The 26,628-nt window shown below is 43.4% G+C and overlaps 1 protein-coding gene and 1 pseudogene across 2 annotated transcripts; one reads left to right on the forward strand and one right to left on the reverse strand.

The window, feature by feature from the left end:
• The first annotated feature begins 1,187 nt into the window (after window positions 1-1,187).
• rab43 (RAB43, member RAS oncogene family) lies at window positions 1,188-23,126 on the forward strand. 2 transcript variants are annotated; one of them, XM_055912875.1, is made up of 3 exons: window positions 1,253-1,627; window positions 5,191-5,374; window positions 18,641-23,126. In XM_055912875.1, exons 1-3 carry the CDS (start codon window positions 1,433-1,435, stop codon window positions 18,892-18,894), a joined length of 633 nt encoding a protein of 210 aa, XP_055768850.1. In that variant the 5' UTR covers window positions 1,253-1,432; the 3' UTR covers window positions 18,895-23,126. The 2 variants fall into 2 exon arrangements, 1 of the variants encoding a protein (XP_055768850.1); XR_008758003.1 differs by lacking the exons at window positions 5,191-5,374; window positions 18,641-23,126 and adding an exon at window positions 5,079-5,139 and having other exon boundaries at window positions 1,188-1,627.
• A 785-nt stretch (window positions 23,127-23,911) lies between these two features.
• Window positions 23,912-26,628, reverse strand: part of LOC129844771 (haloacid dehalogenase-like hydrolase domain-containing 5) — a 38,913-nt pseudogene continuing 36,196 nt past the window's right edge.

The raw sequence follows: 26,628 nt of genomic DNA on the forward strand, positions 1-26,628 counted from the left end.
TGGAAACGCCTGCCACTGGGCTTCCTCTCATCAGCATATTTAGTAGTGAGTGGAAACGCCCGTCACTGGGCTTCCTCTCATCAGTATATTTAGTAGTGAGTGGAAACGCCCGTCACTGGGCTTCCTCTCATCAGCATATTTAGTAGTGAGTGGAAACGCCCGTCACTGGGCTTCCTCTCATCAGTATATTTAGTAGTGAGTGGAAACGCCAACCGGATGCTTTAGATTTATACATCTGGTGAAACATTAGGCTCGTTGTTCTATCTGTGGCGCAGGGGTGTAATCATTACGCCGATTCTGTTGCAAAGCGTTTTTTACAACAGAAACCATTTACTTCAAAGGAAAACGCAAACAAGAGTTTTCTATTGGACAAATTCAGGTATATCCCGCCACGTTTCATTATTTTTGCTTCTGTTTGGTTCTTAAACCGCAGGGGTGTATTCATTAGTCGGGTTTCCGTTGAAAAATGTTTAGTCTGTTACAAAATGTGTTGCAATGGAAACTGTTACTTCAAACAAAAACAAGAGTTTCTATTGGACACATTCATGTAGGTCCTTCCTTGTTAGATCTTGTTTCCTTCCATTTGGTTCCTAGATAGTAAACGTCAACAATAAACGTTTTCTGTGACAAAACGTTTTGCAACAAACTAATAAACATTTTGCAACGGAATCTGACTAACGAATACACCCCAGACGTGTTTGGCAAATTCAGGTTAGTCCCTCCCCATTTCGTCCCGTTTGCTTCTGTTTAAGAAACGTTTTGAAACAAAATTGACGGAATGAATACACCTCAGCTGTCATGGCAAAACAGCGTTGGGAGAAGCCTCACAATGTTATAATTGAAAAGTTCTCTAAATCAAATTGTCATCTATAGGCCTAATGTTAACAACATCACATGTCCAATAACTCAAAATACATGCCACGATAATGATTGTGTTGGATTAGGGATTTCATAATTCAAATTAATGCTGAATAAAACTCCAAACATGTCAAATTACTTATATTATATATTTTAAATGCTTTTTAATGCTTTTAAAACAACCAGATTAGCCTTATTCTAGATTGCTTTATAATATTATCTGACCCTAATCTTGTACCATTTGCATGGATTGCATTTTACAATTGTAAATTGTTTGAATGCGTAGCAAATAAATCTGAAATAACATCTGTTATTAGGACCCTAGCGACGGTCCTCCACCTTGTATGCCATGGACTCCTATAATCTATTCCACGTTGAAACATTCAGGCGCGGTTGAAGGACACCTAAAACTCGACTTTTGCCTTCCGCGTTGGCAATTCCGTTGGTGCCGACTTTTCTCCACGTCAGTTTTGCATTGTAAACAGATACTATTCTAGCGTGGTTAGAAAACACTCATGTAACATCGACGATAACTTTGTAGTTCTCTAAGAAACAGCCACCAGTCGCATCGACAATGTCATTAACGTTACTGGAGACGGATGACAGCTATGACTTTGTTTTTAAAATAGTTTTAGTGGGAGATGTAGGTGTTGGCAAAACTTGTGTGGTTCAACGGTTCAAGTCTGGCAATTTCATGGAAAGACAAGGAAATACCATCGGAGTGGACTTTACCATGAAGACAATGGATATTCAAGGGAAGAGAGTGAAGGTTAGTAGCTATAGTAGCCTGCTGTGAATTGATCAATTCCCATAGCCTAGCCTATGTGACTGTTAACCGAAGTCAACAATAGACAGTGGAGCGTATTCATGGGTGCCAAGGGAAGTCAGGCTTCACCCCCATCCACTAAAAGAAATACATACAATATGTGATTTCGTCACTCTCACGCTGTCTGACATTATTGCCGACCATAGCATTGAATCCAAGGGAAGCCAGCGAGCATTTGTAATAGGGTCCAGCTCTGCCACTATCTATCAGAGCAGTCATACCTCAGGGTCTCTATGCTGCCACCTACTCACTGTATATACAGTGGTATGTAGATACTACTTCAAATGAGTGGATTCTGCTTTTTCAGCCACACCCGTTGCTGACAGGTGTATAACATCGAGCACACAGCCATGCAATCAACACAGACAAACATTGACCGTAGAATGGCCTTACTGAAGAGCTCAGTGACTTTCAACGTGGCACCGCCATAGGATGCCACCTTTCCAACAAGTCAGTTTGTCAAATTTCTTCCCTGCTGTAAGTGCTGTTATTGTGAAGTGGAAACGTCTAGGAGCAACAACGGCTCAGCCAAGAAGTGGTAGGCCACACAACCTCCCAGAACGGGACCGCTGAAGCGTGGTAGGCCACACAAACTCACAGAGCGCTGAAGCGTGTAAAAATCGTCTGTCCTCGGTTGCAACACTCACTACCGAGTTGCTTCAAGAGGCAGTTTTGGAACGTCAGCACAAGAGCTGTTCGTCGGGAGCCTCATGAAATGGGTTTCCGTGGCCGAGCAGCCAAGCGTCAGCTGGAGTGGTGTAAAGCTCGCTGTCATTGGACTCAGGAGCAATTGCACACCAGTATCTCTACTTGCACATCTATCACTCCAGTGTTAATGCTAAATTGTAATTATTTCACCACTATGGCCTATTTATTGCCTTACCTCCCTAATCTTACTTCATTTGCACACACTGTATATAGACTTTTCTATTGTGTTATTGTCTGTATGTTTGTTTATTCCATGTGGTGTTGTTTGTGTCGAACTGCTTTGCTTTATCTTGGCCAGGTCGCAGTTGTAAATGAGAACTTGTTCTCAACTGGCCAACCTGGTTACATAAAGGTGAAATAAAAATAAAATGGAAATGTGTTCTTAGGAGTGATGAATCACGCTTCACCATCTGGCAGTCCAACGGATGAATCTGGATTTGGCAGATGCCAGGAGAATGCTAGCTGCCTCAATGCATAGTGCCAACTGTAAAGTTTGGTGGAGGAGGAATAATAGTCTGGGGCTGTTTTTCATGGTTCGGGCCCCTTAGTTCCAGTAAAGGGAAATCTTAACACTACAGCATACAATGACATTCTCGATGATTCTGTGCTCCCGACTTTGTGGCAACAGTTTGGGGAAGGCCCTTTCCTGTTTCAGCATGACAATGCCTCCGTGCACAAAGCGAGGTCCATACAGAAATGATTTGTCGATGACGGTGTGGAAGAACTTGACTAGCCTGCACAGAGCCCTGACCTCAACCCCATTGAACACCTTTGAGATGAATTGGAACGCTGACTGTTAGCCAGACCTAATCTCCCTACATCAGTGCCCGACCTCACTAATGCTCTTATGGCTGAATGGAAGCAAGTCTCTGCAGCAATGTTCCAACATCTAGTGGAAAGCCTTCCCAGAAGAGTGGAGGCTGTTATAGCAGCAATGTTCCAACGTCTAGTGGAAAGCCTTCCCAGAAGAGTGGAGGCTGTTATAGCAGCAATGTTCCAACATCTAGTAGAAAGCCTTCCCAGAAGAGTGGAGGCTGTTATAGCAGCAAAGGGGAACCAACTCCATATTAATGGCCATGATTTTGGAATGGGATGTTCCACAAGCAGGTGACTTTTGGTCATGTGGTGTACGTCGTCTCTCAGTGCAGTGCATCTCTCAGGAAAATTGGGGGTGTCGAAAGGAGAGGGCATTTCGAAAGGAACTATATAAGGAGAAATGTTTTTTTTTAAAGGAACCATATGTAAAGTACTACTTAAGTAGTTTTTGGGGGTATCTGTACTTGACTATTTATTTTTGATAACTTTTACTTCACTACATTCCTTAATAAAATATTGTACTTTTTTAACTGTTTGTTACATGCAATATGCTTTGTGGACTTCACTGGAGAGATGTTGCTCTCTGGTTTGGTGATGAAACAAAGGTGTGGTTGAATTTATTCTGCCACTGTGTCTTCTTGTCTCAGCCTTAGGCCTATATATCACGGTGTCAAGGCATATGAACTAACAGGTTATAGAACAAACAGCGCAGTTATCACAACACAAAGGTTGTAATATGTGTTTTTTTCCCTGGCTTGCAGTGCGTGGGGAAAATCACTGGGGAAGCCTACTGCCAATAGGGTACTGCCAATAGGGTACTGCCAATAGGGTACTGCCAATAGGGTACTGCCAATAGGGTACTGCCAATAGGGTACTGCCAATAGGGTACTGCCAAAAGGGTACTGCCAATAGGCTACTGCCAATAGGCTACTGCCAATAGGGTACTGCCAATAGGGTACTGCCAATAGGGTACTGCCAATAGGGTACTGCCAATAGGGTACTGCCAATAGGGTACTGCCAATAGGGTACTGCCAATAGGGTACTGCCAATAGGGTACTGCCAATAGGGTACTGCCAATAGGGTACTGCCAATAGGGTACTGCCAATAGGCTACTGCCAATAGGCTACTGCCAATAGGGTACTGCCAATAGGGTACTGCCAAAAGGGTACTGCCAATAGGGTACTGCCAAAAGGGTACTGCCAAAAGGGTACTGCCAATAGGGTACTGCCAAAAGGGTACTGCCGATAGGGTACTGCCGATAGGGTACTGCCGATAGGGTACTGCCGATAGGGTACTGCCGATAGGGTACTGCCGATAGGGTACTGCCGATAGGGTACTGCCGATAGGGTACTGCCGATAGGGTACTGTAACAGTATTGGAGGAACATTGAAATGCCATTACAGGGTTGTCTTTGCTGTTCTCAAGACTGCTCCTGTCATGTATGTAAACAAGCACAGAATAAACGTAAGGCTGCTGTAACATATTGTAAAACTGTCTGTCTACTGACATGAAATTCCACCTTGTCACTAACAACATGTACCATGCCTAGTAGTCTACGTACCATAAGGCAGAGACAGAGCAAACCTCTCTGTTGTCTGATAATATCGCTGTATTGATTGAAAATCAGGACAAACGTGTCATATAGTAGGTTATATGTAGCCTGAACACAGCTGAACATATGAGCGGTTATCAGTCCTTCAGGGGGGCAGGTAACTGTGTGATAACTCTGTGAGAGAACCTGTTAGGGTTAACTGTGAGATTAACCTGGGATAGGGCTAACTCTGTGAGATTACCTGGGATAGGGCTAACTCTGTGAGATTAACCTGTTAGGGTTAACTGTGAGATAACCCTGGGTTGTGTTGTTGTCCAGCTGCAGATCTGGGACACTGCGGGCCAGGAACGTTTCAGGACGATCACCCAGAGTTATTACCTAACCCTAACCCTAACTCTGTGAGATAACCCTGGGTTGTGTTGTTGTCCAGCTGCAGATCTGGGACACTGCGGGCCAGGAACGTTTCAGGACGATCACCCAGAGTTATTACCGCAGCACCAACGGAGCCGTCATTGCCTATGACATCACTAAGAGAGGAACCTTCATGGCTGTGCCCAACTGGATGGAGGACGTCAAGAAATACGGAGGGGCAAACATTGTACCCCTGCTCATCGGTTAGTAGTTAGTTAGTTACTAGGGGCAAACATTGTACCCCTGCTCATCGGTTAGTAGTTAGTTAGTTACTAGGGTCAAACATTGTACCCCTGCTCATCGGTTAGTAGTTAGTTACTAGGGTCAAACATTGTACCCCTGCTCATCGGTTAGTAGTTAGTTACTAGGGGCAAACATTGTACCCCTGCTCATCGGTTAGTAGTTAGTTACTAGGGGCAAACATTGTACCCCTGCTCATCGGTTAGTAGTTAGTTAGTTACTAGGGTCAAACATTGTACCCCTGCTCATCAGTTAGTAGTTAGTTAGTTACTAGGGTCAAACATTGTACCCCTGCTCATCGGTTAGTAGTTAGTTAGTTACTAGGGTCAAACTTTGTACCCCTGCTCATCGGTTAGTAGTTAGTTACTAGGGGCAAACATTGTACCCCTGCTCATCGGTTAGTAGTTAGTTACTAGGGGCAAACATTGTACCCCTGCTCATCGGTTAGTAGTTAGTTACTAGGGGCAAACATTGTACCCCTGCTCATCGGTTAGTAGTTAGTTACTAGGGTCAGACTTTATACCCCTGCTCATCGGTTAGTAGTTAGTTAGTTACTAGGGTCAAACATTGTACCCCTGCTCATCGGTTAGTAGTTAGTTAGTTACTAGGGTCAAACATTGTACCCCTGCTCATCGGTTAGTAGTTAGTTACTAGGGGCAAACATTGTACCCCTGCTCATCGGTTAGTAGTTAGTTACTAGGGGCAAACATTGTACCCCTGCTCATCGGTTAGTAGTTAGTTACTAGGGGCAAACATTGTACCCCTGCTCATCGGTTAGTAGTTAGTTACTAGGGTCAGACTTTATACCCCTGCTCATCGGTTAGTAGTTAGTTAGTTACTAGGGTCAAACATTGTACCCCTGCTCATCGGTTAGTAGTTAGTTAGTTACTAGGGTCAAACATTGTACCCCTGCTCATCGGTTAGTAGTTAGTTAGTTACTAGGGTCAAACATTGTACCCCTGCTCATCGGTTAGTAGTTAGTTAGTTACTAGGGTCAAACATTGTACCCCTGCTCATCGGTTAGTAGTTAGTTAGTTACTAGGGTCAAACATTGTACCCCTGCTCATCGGTTAGTAGTTAGTTACTAGGGGCAAACATTGTACCCCTGCTCATCGGTTAGTAGTTAGTTAGTTACTAGGGGCAAACATTGTACCCCTGCTCATCGGTTAGTAGTTAGTTAGTTACTAGGGTCAAACATTGTACCCCTGCTCATCGGTTAGTAGTTAGTTAGTTACTAGGGTCAAACATTGTACCCCTGCTCATCGGTTAGTAGTTAGTTACTAGGGGCAAACATTGTACCCCTGCTCATCGGTTAGTAGTTAGTTACTAGGGTCAGACTTTATACCCCTGCTCATCGGTTAGTAGTTAGTTAGTTACTAGGGTCAAACATTGTACCCCTGCTCATCGGTTAGTAGTTAGTTAGTTACTAGGGTCAAACATTGTACCCCTGCTCATCGGTTAGTAGTTAGTTACTAGGGGCAAACATTGTACCCCTGCTCATCGGTTAGTAGTTAGTTACTAGGGGCAAACATTGTACCCCTGCTCATCGGTTAGTAGTTAGTTACTAGGGTCAGACTTTATACCCCTGCTCATCGGTTAGTAGTTAGTTAGTTACTAGGGTCAAACATTGTACCCCTGCTCATCGGTTAGTAGTTAGTTACTAGGGGCAAACATTGTACCCCTGCTCATCGGTTAGTAGTTAGTTAGTTACTAGGGGCAAACATTGTACCCCTGCTCATCGGTTAGTAGTTAGTTACTAGGGGCAAACATTGTACCCCTGCTCATCGGTTAGTAGTTAGTTACTAGGGGCAAACATTGTACCCCTGCTCATCGGTTAGTAGTTAGTTAGTTACTAGGGTCAAACATTGTACCCCTGCTCATCGGTTAGTAGTTAGTTAGTTACTAGGGTCAAACATTGTACCCCTGCTCATCGGTTAGTAGTTAGTTACTAGGGGCAAACATTGTACCCCTGCTCATCGGTTAGTAGTTAGTTACTAGGGTCAGACTTTATACCCCTGCTCATCGGTTAGTAGTTAGTTAGTTACTAGGGTCAAACATTGTACCCCTGCTCATCGGTTAGTAGTTAGTTACTAGGGGCAAACATTGTACCCCTGCTCATCGGTTAGTAGTTAGTTACTAGGGGCAAACATTGTACCCCTGCTCATCGGTTAGTAGTTAGTTACTAGGGTCAGACTTTATACCCCTGCTCATCAGTTAGTAGTTAGTTAGTTACTAGGGTCAAACATTGTACCCCTGCTCATCGGTTAGTAGTTAGTTACTAGGGTCAGACTTTATACCCCTGCTCATCGGTTAGTAGTTAGTTAGTTACTAGGGTCAAACATTGTACCCCTGCTCATCGGTTAGTAGTTAGTTAGTTACTAGGGTCAAACATTGTACCCCTGCTCATCGGTTAGTAGTTAGTTACTAGGGGCAAACATTGTACCCCTGCTCATCGGTTAGTAGTTAGTTAGTTACTAGGGGCAAACATTGTACCCCTGCTCATCGGTTAGTAGTTAGTTAGTTACTAGGGTCAAACATTGTACCCCTGCTCATCGGTTAGTAGTTAGTTAGTTACTAGGGTCAAACATTGTACCCCTGCTCATCGGTTAGTAGTTAGTTACTAGGGGCAAACATTGTACCCCTGCTCATCGGTTAGTAGTTAGTTACTAGGGTCAGACTTTATACCCCTGCTCATCGGTTAGTAGTTAGTTAGTTACTAGGGTCAAACATTGTACCCCTGCTCATCGGTTAGTAGTTAGTTAGTTACTAGGGTCAAACATTGTACCCCTGCTCATCGGTTAGTAGTTAGTTACTAGGGGCAAACATTGTACCCCTGCTCATCGGTTAGTAGTTAGTTAGTTACTAGGGGCAAACATTGTACCCCTGCTCATCGGTTAGTAGTTAGTTAGTTACTAGGGTCAAACATTGTACCCCTGCTCATCGGTTAGTAGTTAGTTAGTTACTAGGGTCAAACATTGTACCCCTGCTCATCGGTTAGTAGTTAGTTACTAGGGGCAAACATTGTACCCCTGCTCATCGGTTAGTAGTTAGTTACTAGGGTCAGACTTTATACCCCTGCTCATCGGTTAGTAGTTAGTTAGTTACTAGGGTCAAACATTGTACCCCTGCTCATCGGTTAGTAGTTAGTTAGTTACTAGGGTCAAACATTGTACCCCTGCTCATCGGTTAGTAGTTAGTTACTAGGGGCAAACATTGTACCCCTGCTCATCGGTTAGTAGTTAGTTACTAGGGGCAAACATTGTACCCCTGCTCATCGGTTAGTAGTTAGTTACTAGGGGCAAACATTGTACTCCTGCTCATCGGTTAGTAGTTAGTTACTAGGGTCAGACTTTATACCCCTGCTCATCGGTTAGTAGTTAGTTACTAGGGTCAAACATTGTACCCCTGCTCATCGGTTAGTAGTTAGTTAGTTACTAGGGTCAAACATTGTACCCCTGCTCATCGGTTAGTAGTTAGTTACTAGGGGCAAACATTGTACCCCTGCTCATCGGTTAGTAGTTAGTTAGTTACTAGGGGCAAACATTGTACCCCTGCTCATCGGTTAGTAGTTAGTTACTAGGGTCAAACATTGTACCCCTGCTCATCGGTTAGTAGTTAGTTACTAGGGGCAAACATTGTACCCCTGCTCATCGGTTAGTAGTTAGTTAGTTACTAGGGTCAAACATTGTACCCCTGCTCATCGGTTAGTAGTTAGTTAGTTACTAGGGTCAAACATTGTACCCCTGCTCATCGGTTAGTAGTTAGTTACTAGGGGCAAACATTGTACCCCTGCTCATCGGTTAGTAGTTAGTTACTAGGGGCAAACATTGTACTCCTGCTCATCGGTTAGTAGTTAGTTACTAGGGTCAGACTTTATACCCCTGCTCATCGGTTAGTAGTTAGTTACTAGGGTCAAACATTGTACCCCTGCTCATCGGTTAGTAGTTAGTTAGTTACTAGGGTCAAACATTGTACCCCTGCTCATCGGTTAGTAGTTAGTTACTAGGGGCAAACATTGTACCCCTGCTCATCGGTTAGTAGTTAGTTAGTTACTAGGGGCAAACATTGTACCCCTGCTCATCGGTTAGTAGTTAGTTACTAGGGTCAAACATTGTACCCCTGCTCATCGGTTAGTAGTTAGTTACTAGGGGCAAACATTGTACCCCTGCTCATCGGTTAGTAGTTAGTTAGTTACTAGGGTCAAACATTGTACCCCTGCTCATCGGTTAGTAGTTAGTTAGTTACTAGGGTCAAACATTGTACCCCTGCTCATCGGTTAGTAGTTAGTTACTAGGGTCAGACTTTATACCCCTGCTCATCGGTTAGTAGTTAGTTAGTTACTAGGGTCAAACATTGTACCCCTGCTCATCGGTTAGTAGTTAGTTACTAGGGGCAAACATTGTACCCCTGCTCATCGGTTAGTAGTTAGTTACTAGGGGCAAACATTGTACCCCTGCTCATCGGTTAGTAGTTAGTTACTAGGGTCAGACTTTATACCCCTGCTCATCAGTTAGTAGTTAGTTAGTTACTAGGGTCAAACATTGTACCCCTGCTCATCGGTTAGTAGTTAGTTAGTTACTAGGGTCAAACATTGTACCCCTGCTCATCGGTTAGTAGTTAGTTACTAGGGGCAAACATTGTACCCCTGCTCATCGGTTAGTAGTTAGTTACTAGGGTCAGACTTTATACCCCTGCTCATCGGTTAGTAGTTAGTTAGTTACTAGGGTCAAACATTGTACCCCTGCTCATCGGTTAGTAGTTAGTTAGTTACTAGGGTCAAACTTTGTACCCCTGCTCATCGGTTAGTAGTTAGTTACTAGGGGCAAACATTGTACCCCTGCTCATCGGTTAGTAGTTAGTTACTAGGGGCAAACATTGTACCCCTGCTCATCGGTTAGTAGTTAGTTACTAGGGGCAAACATTGTACCCCTGCTCATCGGTTAGTAGTTAGTTACTAGGGTCAGACTTTATACCCCTGCTCATCGGTTAGTAGTTAGTTAGTTACTAGGGTCAAACATTGTACCCCTGCTCATCGGTTAGTAGTTAGTTAGTTACTAGGGTCAAACATTGTACCCCTGCTCATCAGTTAGTAGTTAGTTACTAGGGGCAAACATTGTACCCCTGCTCATCGGTTAGTAGTTAGTTACTAGGGGCAAACATTGTACCCCTGCTCATCGGTTAGTAGTTAGTTACTAGGGGCAAACATTGTACCCCTGCTCATCGGTTAGTAGTTAGTTACTAGGGTCAGACTTTATACCCCTGCTCATCGGTTAGTAGTTAGTTAGTTACTAGGGTCAAACATTGTACCCCTGCTCATCGGTTAGTAGTTAGTTAGTTACTAGGGTCAAACATTGTACCCCTGCTCATCGGTTAGTAGTTAGTTAGTTACTAGGGTCAAACATTGTACCCCTGCTCATCGGTTAGTAGTTAGTTAGTTACTAGGGTCAAACATTGTACCCCTGCTCATCGGTTAGTAGTTAGTTACTAGGGGCAAACATTGTACCCCTGCTCATCGGTTAGTAGTTAGTTAGTTACTAGGGGCAAACATTGTACCCCTGCTCATCGGTTAGTAGTTAGTTAGTTACTAGGGTCAAACATTGTACCCCTGCTCATCGGTTAGTAGTTAGTTAGTTACTAGGGTCAAACATTGTACCCCTGCTCATCGGTTAGTAGTTAGTTACTAGGGGCAAACATTGTACCCCTGCTCATCGGTTAGTAGTTAGTTACTAGGGTCAGACTTTATACCCCTGCTCATCGGTTAGTAGTTAGTTAGTTACTAGGGTCAAACATTGTACCCCTGCTCATCGGTTAGTAGTTAGTTAGTTACTAGGGTCAAACATTGTACCCCTGCTCATCGGTTAGTAGTTAGTTACTAGGGGCAAACATTGTACCCCTGCTCATCAGTTAGTAGTTAGTTACTAGGGGCAAACATTGTACCCCTGCTCATCGGTTAGTAGTTAGTTACTAGGGGCAAACATTGTACCCCTGCTCATCGGTTAGTAGTTAGTTACTAGGGTCAGACTTTATACCCCTGCTCATCGGTTAGTAGTTAGTTAGTTACTAGGGTCAAACATTGTACCCCTGCTCATCGGTTAGTAGTTAGTTAGTTACTAGGGTCAAACATTGTACCCCTGCTCATCGGTTAGTAGTTAGTTACTAGGGGCAAACATTGTACCCCTGCTCATCGGTTAGTAGTTAGTTAGTTACTAGGGGCAAACATTGTACCCCTGCTCATCGGTTAGTAGTTAGTTACTAGGGGCAAACATTGTACCCCTGCTCATCGGTTAGTAGTTAGTTAGTTACTAGGGTCAAACATTGTACCCCTGCTCATCGGTTAGTAGTTAGTTAGTTACTAGGGTCAAACATTGTACCCCTGCTCATCGGTTAGTAGTTAGTTACTAGGGGCAAACATTGTACCCCTGCTCATCGGTTAGTAGTTAGTTACTAGGGTCAGACTTTATACCCCTGCTCATCGGTTAGTAGTTAGTTAGTTACTAGGGTCAAACATTGTACCCCTGCTCATCGGTTAGTAGTTAGTTAGTTACTAGGGTCAAACATTGTACCCCTGCTCATCGGTTAGTAGTTAGTTACTAGGGGCAAACATTGTACCCCTGCTCATCGGTTAGTAGTTAGTTACTAGGGGCAAACATTGTACCCCTGCTCATCGGTTAGTAGTTAGTTACTAGGGGCAAACATTGTACCCCTGCTCATCGGTTAGTAGTTAGTTACTAGGGTCAGACTTTATACCCCTGCTCATCAGTTAGTAGTTAGTTAGTTACTAGGGTCAAACATTGTACCCCTGCTCATCGGTTAGTAGTTAGTTAGTTACTAGGGTCAAACATTGTACCCCTGCTCATCGGTTAGTAGTTAGTTAGTTACTAGGGTCAAACATTGTACCCCTGCTCATCGGTTAGTAGTTAGTTAGTTACTAGGGGCAAACATTGTACCCCTGCTCATCGGTTAGTAGTTAGTTACTAGGGTCAAACATTGTACCCCTGCTCATCGGTTAGTAGTTAGTTACTAGGGGCAAACATTGTACCCCTGCTCATCGGTTAGTAGTTAGTTACTAGGGTCAGACTTTATACCCCTGCTCATCGGTTAGTAGTTAGTTAGTTACTAGGGTCAAACATTGTACCCCTGCTCATCGGTTAGTAGTTAGTTAGTTACTAGGGTCAAACATTGTACCCCTGCTCATCGGTTAGTAGTTAGTTAGTTACTAGGGTCAAACATTGTACCCCTGCTCATCGGTTAGTAGTTAGTTAGTTACTAGGGTCAAACATTGTACCCCTGCTCATCGGTTAGTAGTTAGTTACTAGGGGCAAACATTGTACCCCTGCTCATCGGTTAGTAGTTAGTTAGTTACTAGGGGCAAACATTGTACCCCTGCTCATCGGTTAGTAGTTAGTTAGTTACTAGGGTCAAACATTGTACCCCTGCTCATCGGTTAGTAGTTAGTTAGTTACTAGGGTCAAACATTGTACCCCTGCTCATCGGTTAGTAGTTAGTTACTAGGGGCAAACATTGTACCCCTGCTCATCGGTTAGTAGTTTGTTACTAGGGTCAGACTTTATACCCCTGCTCATCGGTTAGTAGTTAGTTAGTTACTAGGGTCAAACATTGTACCCCTGCTCATCGGTTAGTAGTTAGTTAGTTACTAGGGTCAAACATTGTACCCCTGCTCATCGGTTAGTAGTTAGTTACTAGGGGCAAACATTGTACCCCTGCTCATCAGTTAGTAGTTAGTTACTAGGGGCAAACATTGTACCCCTGCTCATCGGTTAGTAGTTAGTTACTAGGGGCAAACATTGTACCCCTGCTCATCGGTTAGTAGTTAGTTACTAGGGTCAGACTTTATACCCCTGCTCATCGGTTAGTAGTTAGTTAGTTACTAGGGTCAAACATTGTACCCCTGCTCATCGGTTAGTAGTTAGTTAGTTACTAGGGTCAAACATTGTACCCCTGCTCATCGGTTAGTAGTTAGTTACTAGGGGCAAACATTGTACCCCTGCTCATCGGTTAGTAGTTAGTTAGTTACTAGGGGCAAACATTGTACCCCTGCTCATCGGTTAGTAGTTAGTTACTAGGGGCAAACATTGTACCCCTGCTCATCGGTTAGTAGTTAGTTAGTTACTAGGGTCAAACATTGTACCCCTGCTCATCGGTTAGTAGTTAGTTAGTTACTAGGGTCAAACATTGTACCCCTGCTCATCGGTTAGTAGTTAGTTACTAGGGGCAAACATTGTACCCCTGCTCATCGGTTAGTAGTTAGTTACTAGGGTCAGACTTTATACCCCTGCTCATCGGTTAGTAGTTAGTTAGTTACTAGGGTCAAACATTGTACCCCTGCTCATCGGTTAGTAGTTAGTTAGTTACTAGGGTCAAACATTGTACCCCTGCTCATCGGTTAGTAGTTAGTTACTAGGGGCAAACATTGTACCCCTGCTCATCGGTTAGTAGTTAGTTACTAGGGGCAAACATTGTACCCCTGCTCATCGGTTAGTAGTTAGTTACTAGGGGCAAACATTGTACCCCTGCTCATCGGTTAGTAGTTAGTTACTAGGGTCAGACTTTATACCCCTGCTCATCAGTTAGTAGTTAGTTAGTTACTAGGGTCAAACATTGTACCCCTGCTCATCGGTTAGTAGTTAGTTAGTTACTAGGGTCAAACATTGTACCCCTGCTCATCGGTTAGTAGTTAGTTAGTTACTAGGGTCAAACATTGTACCCCTGCTCATCGGTTAGTAGTTAGTTAGTTACTAGGGGCAAACATTGTACCCCTGCTCATCGGTTAGTAGTTAGTTACTAGGGTCAAACATTGTACCCCTGCTCATCGGTTAGTAGTTAGTTACTAGGGGCAAACATTGTACCCCTGCTCATCGGTTAGTAGTTAGTTACTAGGGTCAGACTTTATACCCCTGCTCATCGGTTAGTAGTTAGTTAGTTACTAGGGTCAAACATTGTACCCCTGCTCATCGGTTAGTAGTTAGTTAGTTACTAGGGTCAAACATTGTACCCCTGCTCATCGGTTAGTAGTTAGTTAGTTACTAGGGTCAAACATTGTACCCCTGCTCATCGGTTAGTAGTTAGTTAGTTACTAGGGTCAAACATTGTACCCCTGCTCATCGGTTAGTAGTTAGTTACTAGGGGCAAACATTGTACCCCTGCTCATCGGTTAGTAGTTAGTTAGTTACTAGGGGCAAACATTGTACCCCTGCTCATCGGTTAGTAGTTAGTTAGTTACTAGGGTCAAACATTGTACCCCTGCTCATCGGTTAGTAGTTAGTTAGTTACTAGGGTCAAACATTGTACCCCTGCTCATCGGTTAGTAGTTAGTTACTAGGGGCAAACATTGTACCCCTGCTCATCGGTTAGTAGTTTGTTACTAGGGTCAGACTTTATACCCCTGCTCATCGGTTAGTAGTTAGTTAGTTACTAGGGTCAAACATTGTACCCCTGCTCATCGGTTAGTAGTTAGTTAGTTACTAGGGTCAAACATTGTACCCCTGCTCATCGGTTAGTAGTTAGTTACTAGGGGCAAACATTGTACCCCTGCTCATCAGTTAGTAGTTAGTTACTAGGGGCAAACATTGTACCCCTGCTCATCGGTTAGTAGTTAGTTACTAGGGGCAAACATTGTACCCCTGCTCATCGGTTAGTAGTTAGTTACTAGGGTCAGACTTTATACCCCTGCTCATCGGTTAGTAGTTAGTTAGTTACTAGGGTCAAACATTGTACCCCTGCTCATCGGTTAGTAGTTAGTTAGTTACTAGGGTCAAACATTGTACCCCTGCTCATCGGTTAGTAGTTAGTTACTAGGGGCAAACATTGTACCCCTGCTCATCGGTTAGTAGTTAGTTAGTTACTAGGGGCAAACATTGTACCCCTGCTCATCGGTTAGTAGTTAGTTACTAGGGGCAAACATTGTACCCCTGCTCATCGGTTAGTAGTTAGTTAGTTACTAGGGTCAAACATTGTACCCCTGCTCATCGGTTAGTAGTTAGTTAGTTACTAGGGTCAAACATTGTACCCCTGCTCATCGGTTAGTAGTTAGTTACTAGGGGCAAACATTGTACCCCTGCTCATCGGTTAGTAGTTAGTTACTAGGGTCAGACTTTATACCCCTGCTCATCGGTTAGTAGTTAGTTAGTTACTAGGGTCAAACATTGTACCCCTGCTCATCGGTTAGTAGTTAGTTAGTTACTAGGGTCAAACATTGTACCCCTGCTCATCGGTTAGTAGTTAGTTACTAGGGGCAAACATTGTACCCCTGCTCATCGGTTAGTAGTTAGTTACTAGGGGCAAACATTGTACCCCTGCTCATCGGTTAGTAGTTAGTTACTAGGGGCAAACATTGTACCCCTGCTCATCGGTTAGTAGTTAGTTACTAGGGTCAGACTTTATACCCCTGCTCATCAGTTAGTAGTTAGTTAGTTACTAGGGTCAAACATTGTACCCCTGCTCATCGGTTAGTAGTTAGTTAGTTACTAGGGTCAAACATTGTACCCCTGCTCATCGGTTAGTAGTTAGTTACTAGGGTCAGACTTTATACCCCTGCTCATCGGTTAGTAGTTAGTTAGTTACTAGGGTCAAACATTGTACCCCTGCTCATCGGTTAGTAGTTAGTTAGTTACTAGGGTCAAACATTGTACCCCTGCTCATCGGTTAGTAGTTAGTTAGTTACTAGGGTCAAACATTGTACCCCTGCTCATCGGTTAGTAGTTAGTTACTAGGGGCAAACATTGTACCCCTGCTCATCGGTTAGTAGTTAGTTACTAGGGTCAGACTTTATACCCCTGCTCATCGGTTAGTAGTTAGTTAGTTACTAGGGTCAAACATTGTACCCCTGCTCATCGGTTAGTAGTTAGTTAGTTACTAGGGTCAAACATTGTACCCCTGCTCATCGGTTAGTAGTTAGTTACTAGGGGCAAACATTGTACCCCTGCTCATCAGTTAGTAGTTAGTTACTAGGGTCAAACATTGTACCCCTGCTCATCGGTTAGTAGTTAGTTAGTTACTAGGGTCAAACATTGTACCCCTGCTCATCGGTTAGTAGTTAGTTACTAGGGGCAAACATTGTACCCCTGCTCATCGGTTAGTAGTTAGTTACTAGGGTCAGACTTTATACCCCTGCTCATCGGTTAGTAGTTAGTTAGTTACTAGGGTCAAACATTGTACCCCTGCTCATCGGTTAGTAGTTAGTTAGTTACTAGGGTCAAACATTGTACCCCTGCTCATCGGTTAGTAGTTAGTTACTAGGGGCAAACATTGTACCCCTGCTCATCGGTTAGTAGTTAGTTACTAGGGGCAAACATTGTACCCCTGCTCATCGGTTAGTAGTTAGTTACTAGGGGCAAACATTGTACCCCTGCTCATCGGTTAGTAGTTAGTTACTAGGGTCAGACTTTATACCCCTGCTCATCAGTTAGTAGTTAGTTAGTTACTAGGGTCAAACATTGTACCCCTGCTCATCGGTTAGTAGTTAGTTAGTTACTAGGGTCAAACATTGTACCCCTGCTCATCGGTTAGTAGTTAGTTACTAGGGGCAAACATTGTACCCCTGCTCATCGGTTAGTAGTTAGTTAGTTACTAGGGGCAAACATTGTACCCCTGCTCATCGGTTAGTAGTTAGTTAGTTACTAGGGGCAAAAATTGTACCCCTGCTCATCGGTTAGTAGTTAGTTAGTTACTAGGGTCAGACTTTATCTGGAAAGTCTGGGTAGTCCATCTATAGATTTGTAAGTCGCTCTGGATAAGAGCGTCTGCTAAATGACTTAAATGTAGATGATAGATGGATAGCTGAATGACGATTTACAGGTAGGTAACATTTGGGGTTAGGTTTAGAATAAGGGTTAAAGTTAGGGTTAAGTTTAGGATTAGGAGATAGTTGAAATGTTGGTCTGTAGAGCATCTACAGATAGACTATCCTAATAAAGGGTTACTAGTTAGTTTATTACTTACCTTACATCAGTAACATGCCTGATAATGTTTATCCCTGGTCTTTATAAATCACCCTCCATCTACAGATGGACTATCCTAATAAAGGGTTACTAGTTAGTTTATTACTTACCTTACATCAGTAACATGCCTGATAATGTTTATCCCTGGTCTTTATAAATCACCCTAGTTTAAATCACTCTGTTTTAAAAACAGATAAAGCAGATAAACCTCTCCCCTTCACCTCTCCTCCTCTCCCCTTACCTGTCCCCTTCACCTCTCCTCCTCTCCTCCTCTCCCCTTACCTGTCCCCTTCACCTCTCCTCCTCTCCCCTTACCTGTCCCCTTCACCTCTCCTCCTCTCCCCTTACCTGGACCCTTCACCTCTCCTCCTCTCCCCTTACCTGGACCCTTCACCTCTCCTCCTCTCCCCTTACCTGGACCCTTCACCTCTCCTCCTCTCCCCTTACCTGTCCCCTTCACCTCTCCTCCTCTCCCCTTACCTGTCCCCTTCACCTCTCCTCCTCTCCCCTTACCTGTCCCCTTCACCTCTCCTCCTCTCCCCTTACCTGGACCCTTCACCTCTCCTCCTCTCCCCTTACCTGGACCCTTCACCTCTCCTCCTCTCCCCTTACCTGGACCCTTCACCTCTCCTCCTCTCCCCTTACCTGTCCCCTTCACCTCTCCTCCTCTCCCCTTACCTGTCCCCTTCACCTCTCCTCCTCTCCCCTTACCTGTCCCCTTCACCTCTCCTCCTCTCCCCTTACCTGGACCCTTCACCTCTCCTCTCATCTCACCTGTCCTCTCCTCACTTCTCCCCTATCCATACCTGTCCTCCTCTCTTCTCCCACCTCTCCTCTCCCATCTCTCCTCTTCCTCACCTCTCCTCTCCCCACCTGTCCTCACCACCCCTTCCTCACCTCTATTTCTCACCTCCTCTTCCTCACCTCTTCACCTCACCCCCTCTCCCCTTCACCTCACCCCCTCTCTTCCTCACCCCTGCTCCTCTTCCTCACCTCTTCCCCTCACCTCTTAACCCGTCCTCTCCTCACCTGTCATCTCCCCTACTGTTCCACCTGTCCTCTTCCCTCTTCCCCCCTCACCTCTCCTCCCTACTTCCCCCCTCACCTCTCCTTACCTGTCCTCTCCCCTCTTCCACCCTCACCTCATCCCGCCTGTCCTCTTCCCTCTTCCACCCTCACCTCTCCTTGCCTGCCCTCTCCCCCCTCACCTCTCCTCACCTGTCCTCCCTCTGCTCGGTCCTCTTTTCTTCTCTCTCTCCTCTCTATCCTCAGGGAATAAGTCTGACCTGGTGGATCAGCGTGAGGTGTCGTTAGAAGATGCCCAGACCATGGCCCACCAGCTGGAGTTCCTGACGGCCATTGAGACGTCGGCTAAAGACGCCTCCAACGTGGATGAGGCCTTTAACAAGATGGCCGCCGAGCTCATCCTGCGCCATGGGGGACCCATGTTCAACGAGAATGTGACGGAAAGCTTCAAACTCAACAGCAAAGACATGGGCGGAGAAGGCTGGGGCTGTGGCTGCTGATAGGAGGTGGAGAGGGGACTGTACATGTTGATAATTCAAAGGTTTTGCTCCAGCTGGGGGGCTGTGGTTCGTGACCAACAGGTGGTTTGTTGACTTGTGTTTTGAAAAACATCTATTTGTTTTATTCTGTTTCAGGGACCAGTTGAGAAACTTTGATGTAGCAATACCTGTTTTTTAAGGGGGGAGGGGGGCATGACCTGCACAGAAATATTTCACAGAGAGAAAAGTGGATGTTATTGGACGTAAACCGAATCTCTCATCCAGAGAGTTGATCTAAACCACTATTGGAGTCACACCCTGACTTTTACTTCCCAGAGCATGTAGCTGTGCTGTCCCTCTCTGCCCTTTAACAGAGACAGACAGGCCTGACAGGAAATGTTAAATCTATCACTTCATGTGTTGTGGCAGCCTGACATCACAGATTATTATTGAACCTTGTCCTGTAAACAGTATTACAGTGTAGGAGATATATAAACCTGCCAAGTAAGTCATTACATTATTGATCATGATGTTTTTATGGGGAGGACAGAGTACATACACGTACCATAGACTTTGATATTTTTGCACAGTGATTATTGTTAGAAATTGACCTGCCATGTTTGAAGTTGTGCGGTATGTCAAGGAAAGGAGCTTGGTGTGTCTAGTGTTGCACATCAGAGTGTCATCTTGATTCTGAATGCTTGTTGAACCATGACTGACACAATCACAGTCTCCTCCTGTGAAGACTACAGGAGCATACAGTGTATTTGGAAAGTATTCAGACCCCGCGACTTTGTCCTCATTTTGTTAGATTACAGACTTATTGTAAAATGGGTGAAATAAAAATGATTCCTCATCAATCTATACACAATACCCCATAATGACAAAGCAAAAACTGATTTTTAGATAGTTTTGCAAATATATTACAAATAAAAACAGGTATACCTTATTTACATAAGTATTCAGACCCTTTGCTATGAGACTCAAAATTTATCTCCGGTGCATCCTGTTGCCATTGATCATCCTTGAGATGTTTCTCAAAACTTGATTGGAAAGGCACACACCTGTCTATATAAGGTTCCACAGTTGACAGTGCAGGTCAAAGTAATTGTCCGTAGAGCTCCGAGACAGGATTGTGTCGAGGCACAGATCTGGGGAAGGGTACCAAAACATGTCTGCGGCATTGAAGGTCCCCAAGAACACAGTGGACTCCATCATTCTTAAATGGAAGAAGTTTGGAACCACCAAGACTCTTCATAGAACTGACCGCCCGGCCAAACTGAGCAATCAGGGTGAAGGGCCTTGGTCAGGGAGGTGACCAAGAACCCGATGGTCACTCTGACAGAGCTCCTGAGTTCTTCTGTGGAGATGGGAGAAACTTCCGGAAGGACAATCATCTCTGCAGCACTCCACCCATCAGGTCTTTATGGTAGAGTGGCCAAACAGATGCCACTCCTCAGTAAAAGGCATGACCGCCCACTAGGAGTTTGCCAAAAACACCTAAAGACTCTTTATGAGAAACAAGATTTTCTGGTCTTATGAAACTCTTTGGCCTGAATGCCAAGCGTCACATCTAGAGGAAACATGGCACCATCCCTACAGTGAAGCATGGTGGTAGCAGCATGCTGTGAGGATCTTTTTCAGTGGCAGGGACTGGGAGACTAGTCAGGATCGAGGGAAAGATGAACGGAGCAAAGTACAGGGAGATCCGTTATGAAAACCAGCTCCAGAGTGCTCAGGACCTCAGACTGGGGCGAAGGCTCACCTTCCAACTGGACAACGACCCTAAGCACACAGCCAAGACAACGCAGGAGTGGCTTCAGGACAGGTCACTGAATGTCCTTGAGTTGCCCAGCCAGAGCCCGGACTTGAATTCGATAGAACATCTCTGGGGAGACCTGACAATATCTGTGCAGTGACGCTCCCCATCCTTGAGAGGATCTGCAGAGAAGAATGGGAGAAACTCCCCAAATACAGGTGTGCCAAGCTTGTAGCGTCATACCCATGAAGACTCAAGGCTGTAATCGTTGCCAAAGGTGCTTCAACAAACTATTAAGTAAAGGGTCTGAATACTTATGTAAATGTTATATTTCAGCTTATATATATATATTTATATATATACAAATTAGCAACATTTTCTAAAAACCTGTTTTTGCTTTGCAATTATGGGGTATTGTGTGTAGATTGATGAGGGGGGAAAACAATTTAATCCATTTTTAGAATAAGGCTGTAAGTTAACAAAAATGTGGAAAAAGTCAAGGGGTCTGAATACTTTCCAGATGCATTGTGTGTGTTGTACTATGTTTGTACTGCGGGAAGGGAGTATTAGGCTGTTTTAATATCTCAGGCTTGTAGGTGGAATGCAAGGGTTGGGAATCAACTTTCTGTATAGTACCATTTACCATTTACTTTTTATGGGACTGTACATTCTGAAGGAGATCGATGGATTTCGATCACACATGTCAAAAAGCTTTTTGAAATATGCTAGTATATATCCAGTTTTAAAATACAGAATCAGTTTCAGGAAATATGCCACATGTTATTAACTTGGTTGAAATGATAGTCATGGCTGTATTTAATACTGCGTTTCCCAGCCTGTTCTGGACCTGGGGACTGTGAAGAGACCTCTGGTTGCATGTCTTGTGTTGTACCGATGGGTGTCCGGACTGTGTGCCAACTGCTTGAACAGACAGTTTGGTACCATCAACACCTCACACAAAGACCAATGGTGATGCAGTCAACCTCTCCTCTACTTTTAGCCAGGAGAGACTGACATGCATCAACACCTCACACAGAGACCAATGGTGATGCAGTCAACCTCTCCTCTACTTTTAGCCAGGAGAGACTGACATGCATGTTACTGACACTTTCCCTCCGTTTACATCTGAGTGTGATACGTGCTGCTTTGTTCTGGACCAGTTTACCTTTGACGCATGACCACACATTACGGACTGAGGTTCCCAAAAAATACCAATTAGGAATTTGGTCGAGATTCGACTACTGGTATCATATGAACACAAATAAGACATGGAAAATGTTAAATGAGCTTTAAAATGGCAACCTTTTCATTTTGCTCCATGGCATAATGTGTAGAATTGAATAAATTAGCTTTAAAATTGCAATCTTTTCATTTTGCTCCATGGCATAATGTGTCAAATCTAATAAATTAGCTTTAAAAAGGCAACCTTTTCCTTTTGCTCCATGGCATAATGTGTAGAATTGAATAAATTAGCTTTAAAATGGCAACCTTTTCCTTTTGCTCCATGGCATAATGTGTAGAATTGAATAAATTAGCTTTAAAATGGCAATCTTTTCATTTTGCTCCATGGCATAATGTGTCAAATCTAATAAATTAGCTTTAAAAAGGCAACCTTTTCCTTTTGCTCCATGGCATAATGTGTAGAATTGAATAAATTAGCTTTAAAATGGCAACCTTTTCCTTTTGCTCCATGGCATAATGTGTAGAATTGCAGGAAATGAACTTTAGAATTGCTAATTCTCTCTCCAACAATAGTTTTTTTAACAGTTTGGGGTTGCGTGGGTTGTGGGGGTTTACTAAGTCGATAAATGACAATATCAATCCGGACCTTTGCCACCTATGACATTTGTGTGACAGGACCTACTCGAATAGTACTTGAGAACCCTGTTCTAGATGAACAGAGTGCCTTTCTCTGTTTGTTGATTTGTGGAGAGAGATATGACAGAAGTGAGAATAGACAATGGAATCATAATGTGTAACTATTAAGTTATTCCACATCGTTATAAGAGTGAGGTGTTGTCGTCAGTGGATGTTCATTTTTCATCTTTATATTCTGAACCTGATCTGTTCATGTCATTTTCTTAGGAAAACCTTTTCTTTGGTTTGAGGGTTGCAGTACTATTGGTGGGCTTTTGAGGGACTGAGGGAAACCAGTTCAGGTTATCAACAAATTAGATAAATATTGTAAACCTTAACTTGTTAATAAAATAAATATCATAGCCTATACATGCAGTTACTATACAGTGGTCACCTTCTCTAGCCCCGTTTATACCTGCTGCTAACGTGTCCTTCATCCGGATCTTGTCCTGATCTTGCCTGTTTACACTTATAAGATCTGATCAAAATCAGTTCACAATGCGTCTTTTAATCGTCTAAAAATGTGGACAAGATGAGGACAAAGGACACAAATTAGAACCAGGTATAAACGTGGCTGATGTGCCATAATCACAGTATCTGTCTTCAATAAAGTTACAATATCTGTAATCCGTATAAATACCTTGACATTTCATTTGTTAATAACTTAACATTTTATACATGGAAAATTACTTATTGGCAATTCATACAATGAAATACAGTAATATAAATGCATACATTGCAGATCCTATGAGATGCACAAATATGTGAACATATGTACTTAGTGTCAGTATAAAATATCTATAAAATAAAACCCAATGGTTGGATGTTTTACTGCATAGGATTGTTCTAGAAGACTTCTGCACTATTCTACTCTTATGCTTTCAGTTCTGATGACCTGACATCATACGTGGATATGAAACCATTATCTGACCAGGGACAGGCCAAGACCTATCTGGTCATGGTACAACAGCTAGTGCAGGCAGCCACGCTGTACTGTTCACGATCGCTCAGACCCATTCAGATATACAGGACAAAGAATGACTTCTCTCTAATAGTGCATATTGTTGCTTTTGTTTTCAGTACAGTCAATGCAGTTATTTACAATTAAGGGAAAGGGGGGGATACCTAGTCAGTTTTACAACTGAATGCCTTCAACTGAAATGTGTCTTCCACATTTTACCCAACCCCTCTGAATCAGAGGTGCGGGGGGCCGCCTTAATCGACATCCACGTCTTCGGTGCCCGGGGGAACAGTGGGTTAACTGCCTTGCTCAGGGGCAGAACGACAGATTTTTACCTTGTTAGCTCGGGGATTCGATCCAGCAACCTTTCGGGTTATTGGCCCAACGCTTAAACCACTAGGCTACCATCATCGAACTCATCTAACGTACAAAAAGTTGTTAGAGGATCATGCTATCACATATCTGGTATCTACCTGCCCTCAATGCAAAGTCTACCTGCTTTTCCATCGTTTTGAAAAGTAAGCTGATCAAATATATTACCAGTCAAACATTTGGACACACCTACTCATTCCAGGGTTTTTCTTTATTTTTTTACTATTTTCTACATTGTAGAATAATAGTGAAGACATCAAAACTATGAAATAACACGTATGGAATCATGTAGTAACCAAAAAACTGTTAACAAATCAAAATATATTTTATATTTGAGATTCTTCAAAGTAACCACCCTTTGCCTAGATTTGCACACGCTTGACATTCTCTCAACCAGCTTCATGAGGTAGTCACTTGGAATGCATTTCAATTAACAGGTTTGCCTTCTGTTTCTACAGACTCAGACTCTATTATTTCTACAGCCTCAGACTCTACTGTTTCTACAGCCTCAGACTCTACTATTCCTACCATTTATACAGACTCAGACTCTACTGTTTCTACAGCCTCAGACTCTACTATTCCTACCATTTATACAGTCTCAGACTCTAATGTTTCTACAGTCTCAGACTCTATTGTTTCTACAGTCTCAGACTCTACTGTTTATTCTGTTTCTACAGACTCAGACTCTACTATTTCTACAGACTGACTCTACTGTTTCTACAGCCTCAGACTCTACTATTCCTACCATTTCTACAGTCTCAGACTCTGTTTCTATTTCTTCAGTTTTTAACGCTGAAACCATCCTCACTGGGATCTGATATACAAATATGAAATGGCACCATATTCCCTATCTTTTGAACTACACAGGGAATAGGGTCATTTTGGACGTACAGATACAAAGTTATACAAATGCTATTCTACAGGTCATTGCCTAGTAGAGACAAAGTTATACAACTCTAATGCTATTCTACAGGTCATTGCCTAGTAGAGACAAAGTTCTCCTGTTGACAGATGAGTTCCACAGCGTTGTGTACGTCCTGTACGATGTGTCCTGGTTCCATCAGGGCCGGGTCGAAACGGAAGTCCCGGTGACCATGGAACACAGTCTCGGTGATGCTGTGGCTGGCATCAGCCGGCACCTCGCTGTGAGGGTTATAGACACCGGTACATACCAGCAGGGATTTACAGGAGGTGGCGGAGGGGGAGGCCAGCTCGCTCTCCAAGGCCGTCTCTATGTCCTGGTCCTGGAGAAGGGCTTTAGGGGACCCTCCGCCCCCTGTACCCTCCACCGTGGCCTGCACTACTTGGGCAGCAGTCTGCCTGGTCCGGACCCTTTCCTCCAGATAGCGGTTATACAGGTTAGCTCCATAGATATCTGTCATCAGGTTGTCTCTTTTGTTAGATGGAATAAAGGTTGGACACTAGTTAGAAGGGAACAGGGTATCTGATAACATGTCAGTAGGATCATTACAGCAATACTACATAGGTGTAACATGTTAATACACTATCATGACATAATTACTACATAGATGTAACATGTTAATCCACTATCATGACATAATTACTACATAGATGTAACATGTCAATACACTATCATGACATAATTACTACATAGATGTAACATGTTAATCCACTATCATGACATAATTACTACATAGATGTAACATGTCAATACACTATCATGACATAATTACTACATAGATGTAACATGTTAATACACTATCATGACATAATTACTACATAGATGTAACATGTCAATACACTATCATGACATAATTACTACATAGATGTAACATGTTAATCCACTATCATGACATAATTACTACATAGATGTAACATGTTAATCCACTATCATGACATAATTACTACATAGATGTAACATGTCAATACACTATCATGACATAATTACTACAGATGTAACATGTTAATACACTATCATGACATAATTACTACAGATGTAACATGTCAATACAGTATAGTTTACAGCGACAATACAAAATATTTTGCAGCATTACTACATACAGTGGGGAGAACCAGTATTTGATACACTGCTGATTTTGCAGGTTTTCCTGCATGTAGAGGTCTGTAATTTTTATCATAGCTACACTTCAACTGTGAGAGACGGAATCTAAAACAAAAATGCAGAAAATCACATATGATTTTTAAGTAATTAATTTGCATTTTATTGCATGACATAAGTATTTGATACATCAGAAAAGCAGAACTTAATATTTGGTACAGAAACCTTTGTTTACAATTACAGAGATCATACGTTTCCTGTAGTTCTTGACCAGGTTTGCACACACTGCAGCAGGGATTTTGGCCCACTCCTCCATACAGACCTTCTCCAGATCCTTCAGGTTTCGGGGCTGTCGCTGGGCAAAACGGACTTTCAGCTCCCTCCAAAGAGGGTTCAGGTCTGGAGACTGGCTAGGCCACTCCAGGACATTGAGATGCTTCTTACGGAGCCACTCCTTAGTTGCCCTGGCTGTGTGTTCCGGGTCGTTGTCATGCTGGAAGACCCAGCCACGACCCATCTTCAATGCTCTTACTGAGGGAAGGAGGTTGTTGGCCAAGATCTCGCGATACATGGCCCCATCCATCCTCCCCTCAATACGGTGCAGTCGTCCTGACCCCTTTGCAGAAAAGCATCCCCAAAGAATGATGTTTCCACCTCCATGCTTCACGGTTGGGATGGTGTTCTTGGGGTTGTACTCATCCTTCTTCTTCCTCCAAACACGGCGAGTGGAGTTTAGACCAAAAGGCTCTATTTTTGTCTCATCAGACCACATGACCTTCTCCCATT

Source organism: Salvelinus fontinalis, unplaced genomic scaffold (genome assembly GCF_029448725.1).
Source record: "Salvelinus fontinalis isolate EN_2023a unplaced genomic scaffold, ASM2944872v1 scaffold_0226, whole genome shotgun sequence".
Classification (NCBI taxonomy): Eukaryota; Metazoa; Chordata; class Actinopteri; order Salmoniformes; family Salmonidae; genus Salvelinus; species Salvelinus fontinalis.

Bases quoted from the DNA above. Each gene is read 5' to 3' on its own strand.
- rab43 (XM_055912875.1), top strand. From the start codon at position 1,433: ATGTCATTAACGTTACTGGAGACGGATGACAGCTATGACTTTGTTTTT. The intron at 1,628-5,190 runs GTTAGTAGCTAT...GTTGTTGTCCAG, and splicing joins TTCAAGGGAAGAGAGTGAAG to CTGCAGATCTGGGACACTGC. The intron at 5,375-18,640 runs GTTAGTAGTTAG...CTCTATCCTCAG, and splicing joins CATTGTACCCCTGCTCATCG to GGAATAAGTCTGACCTGGTG.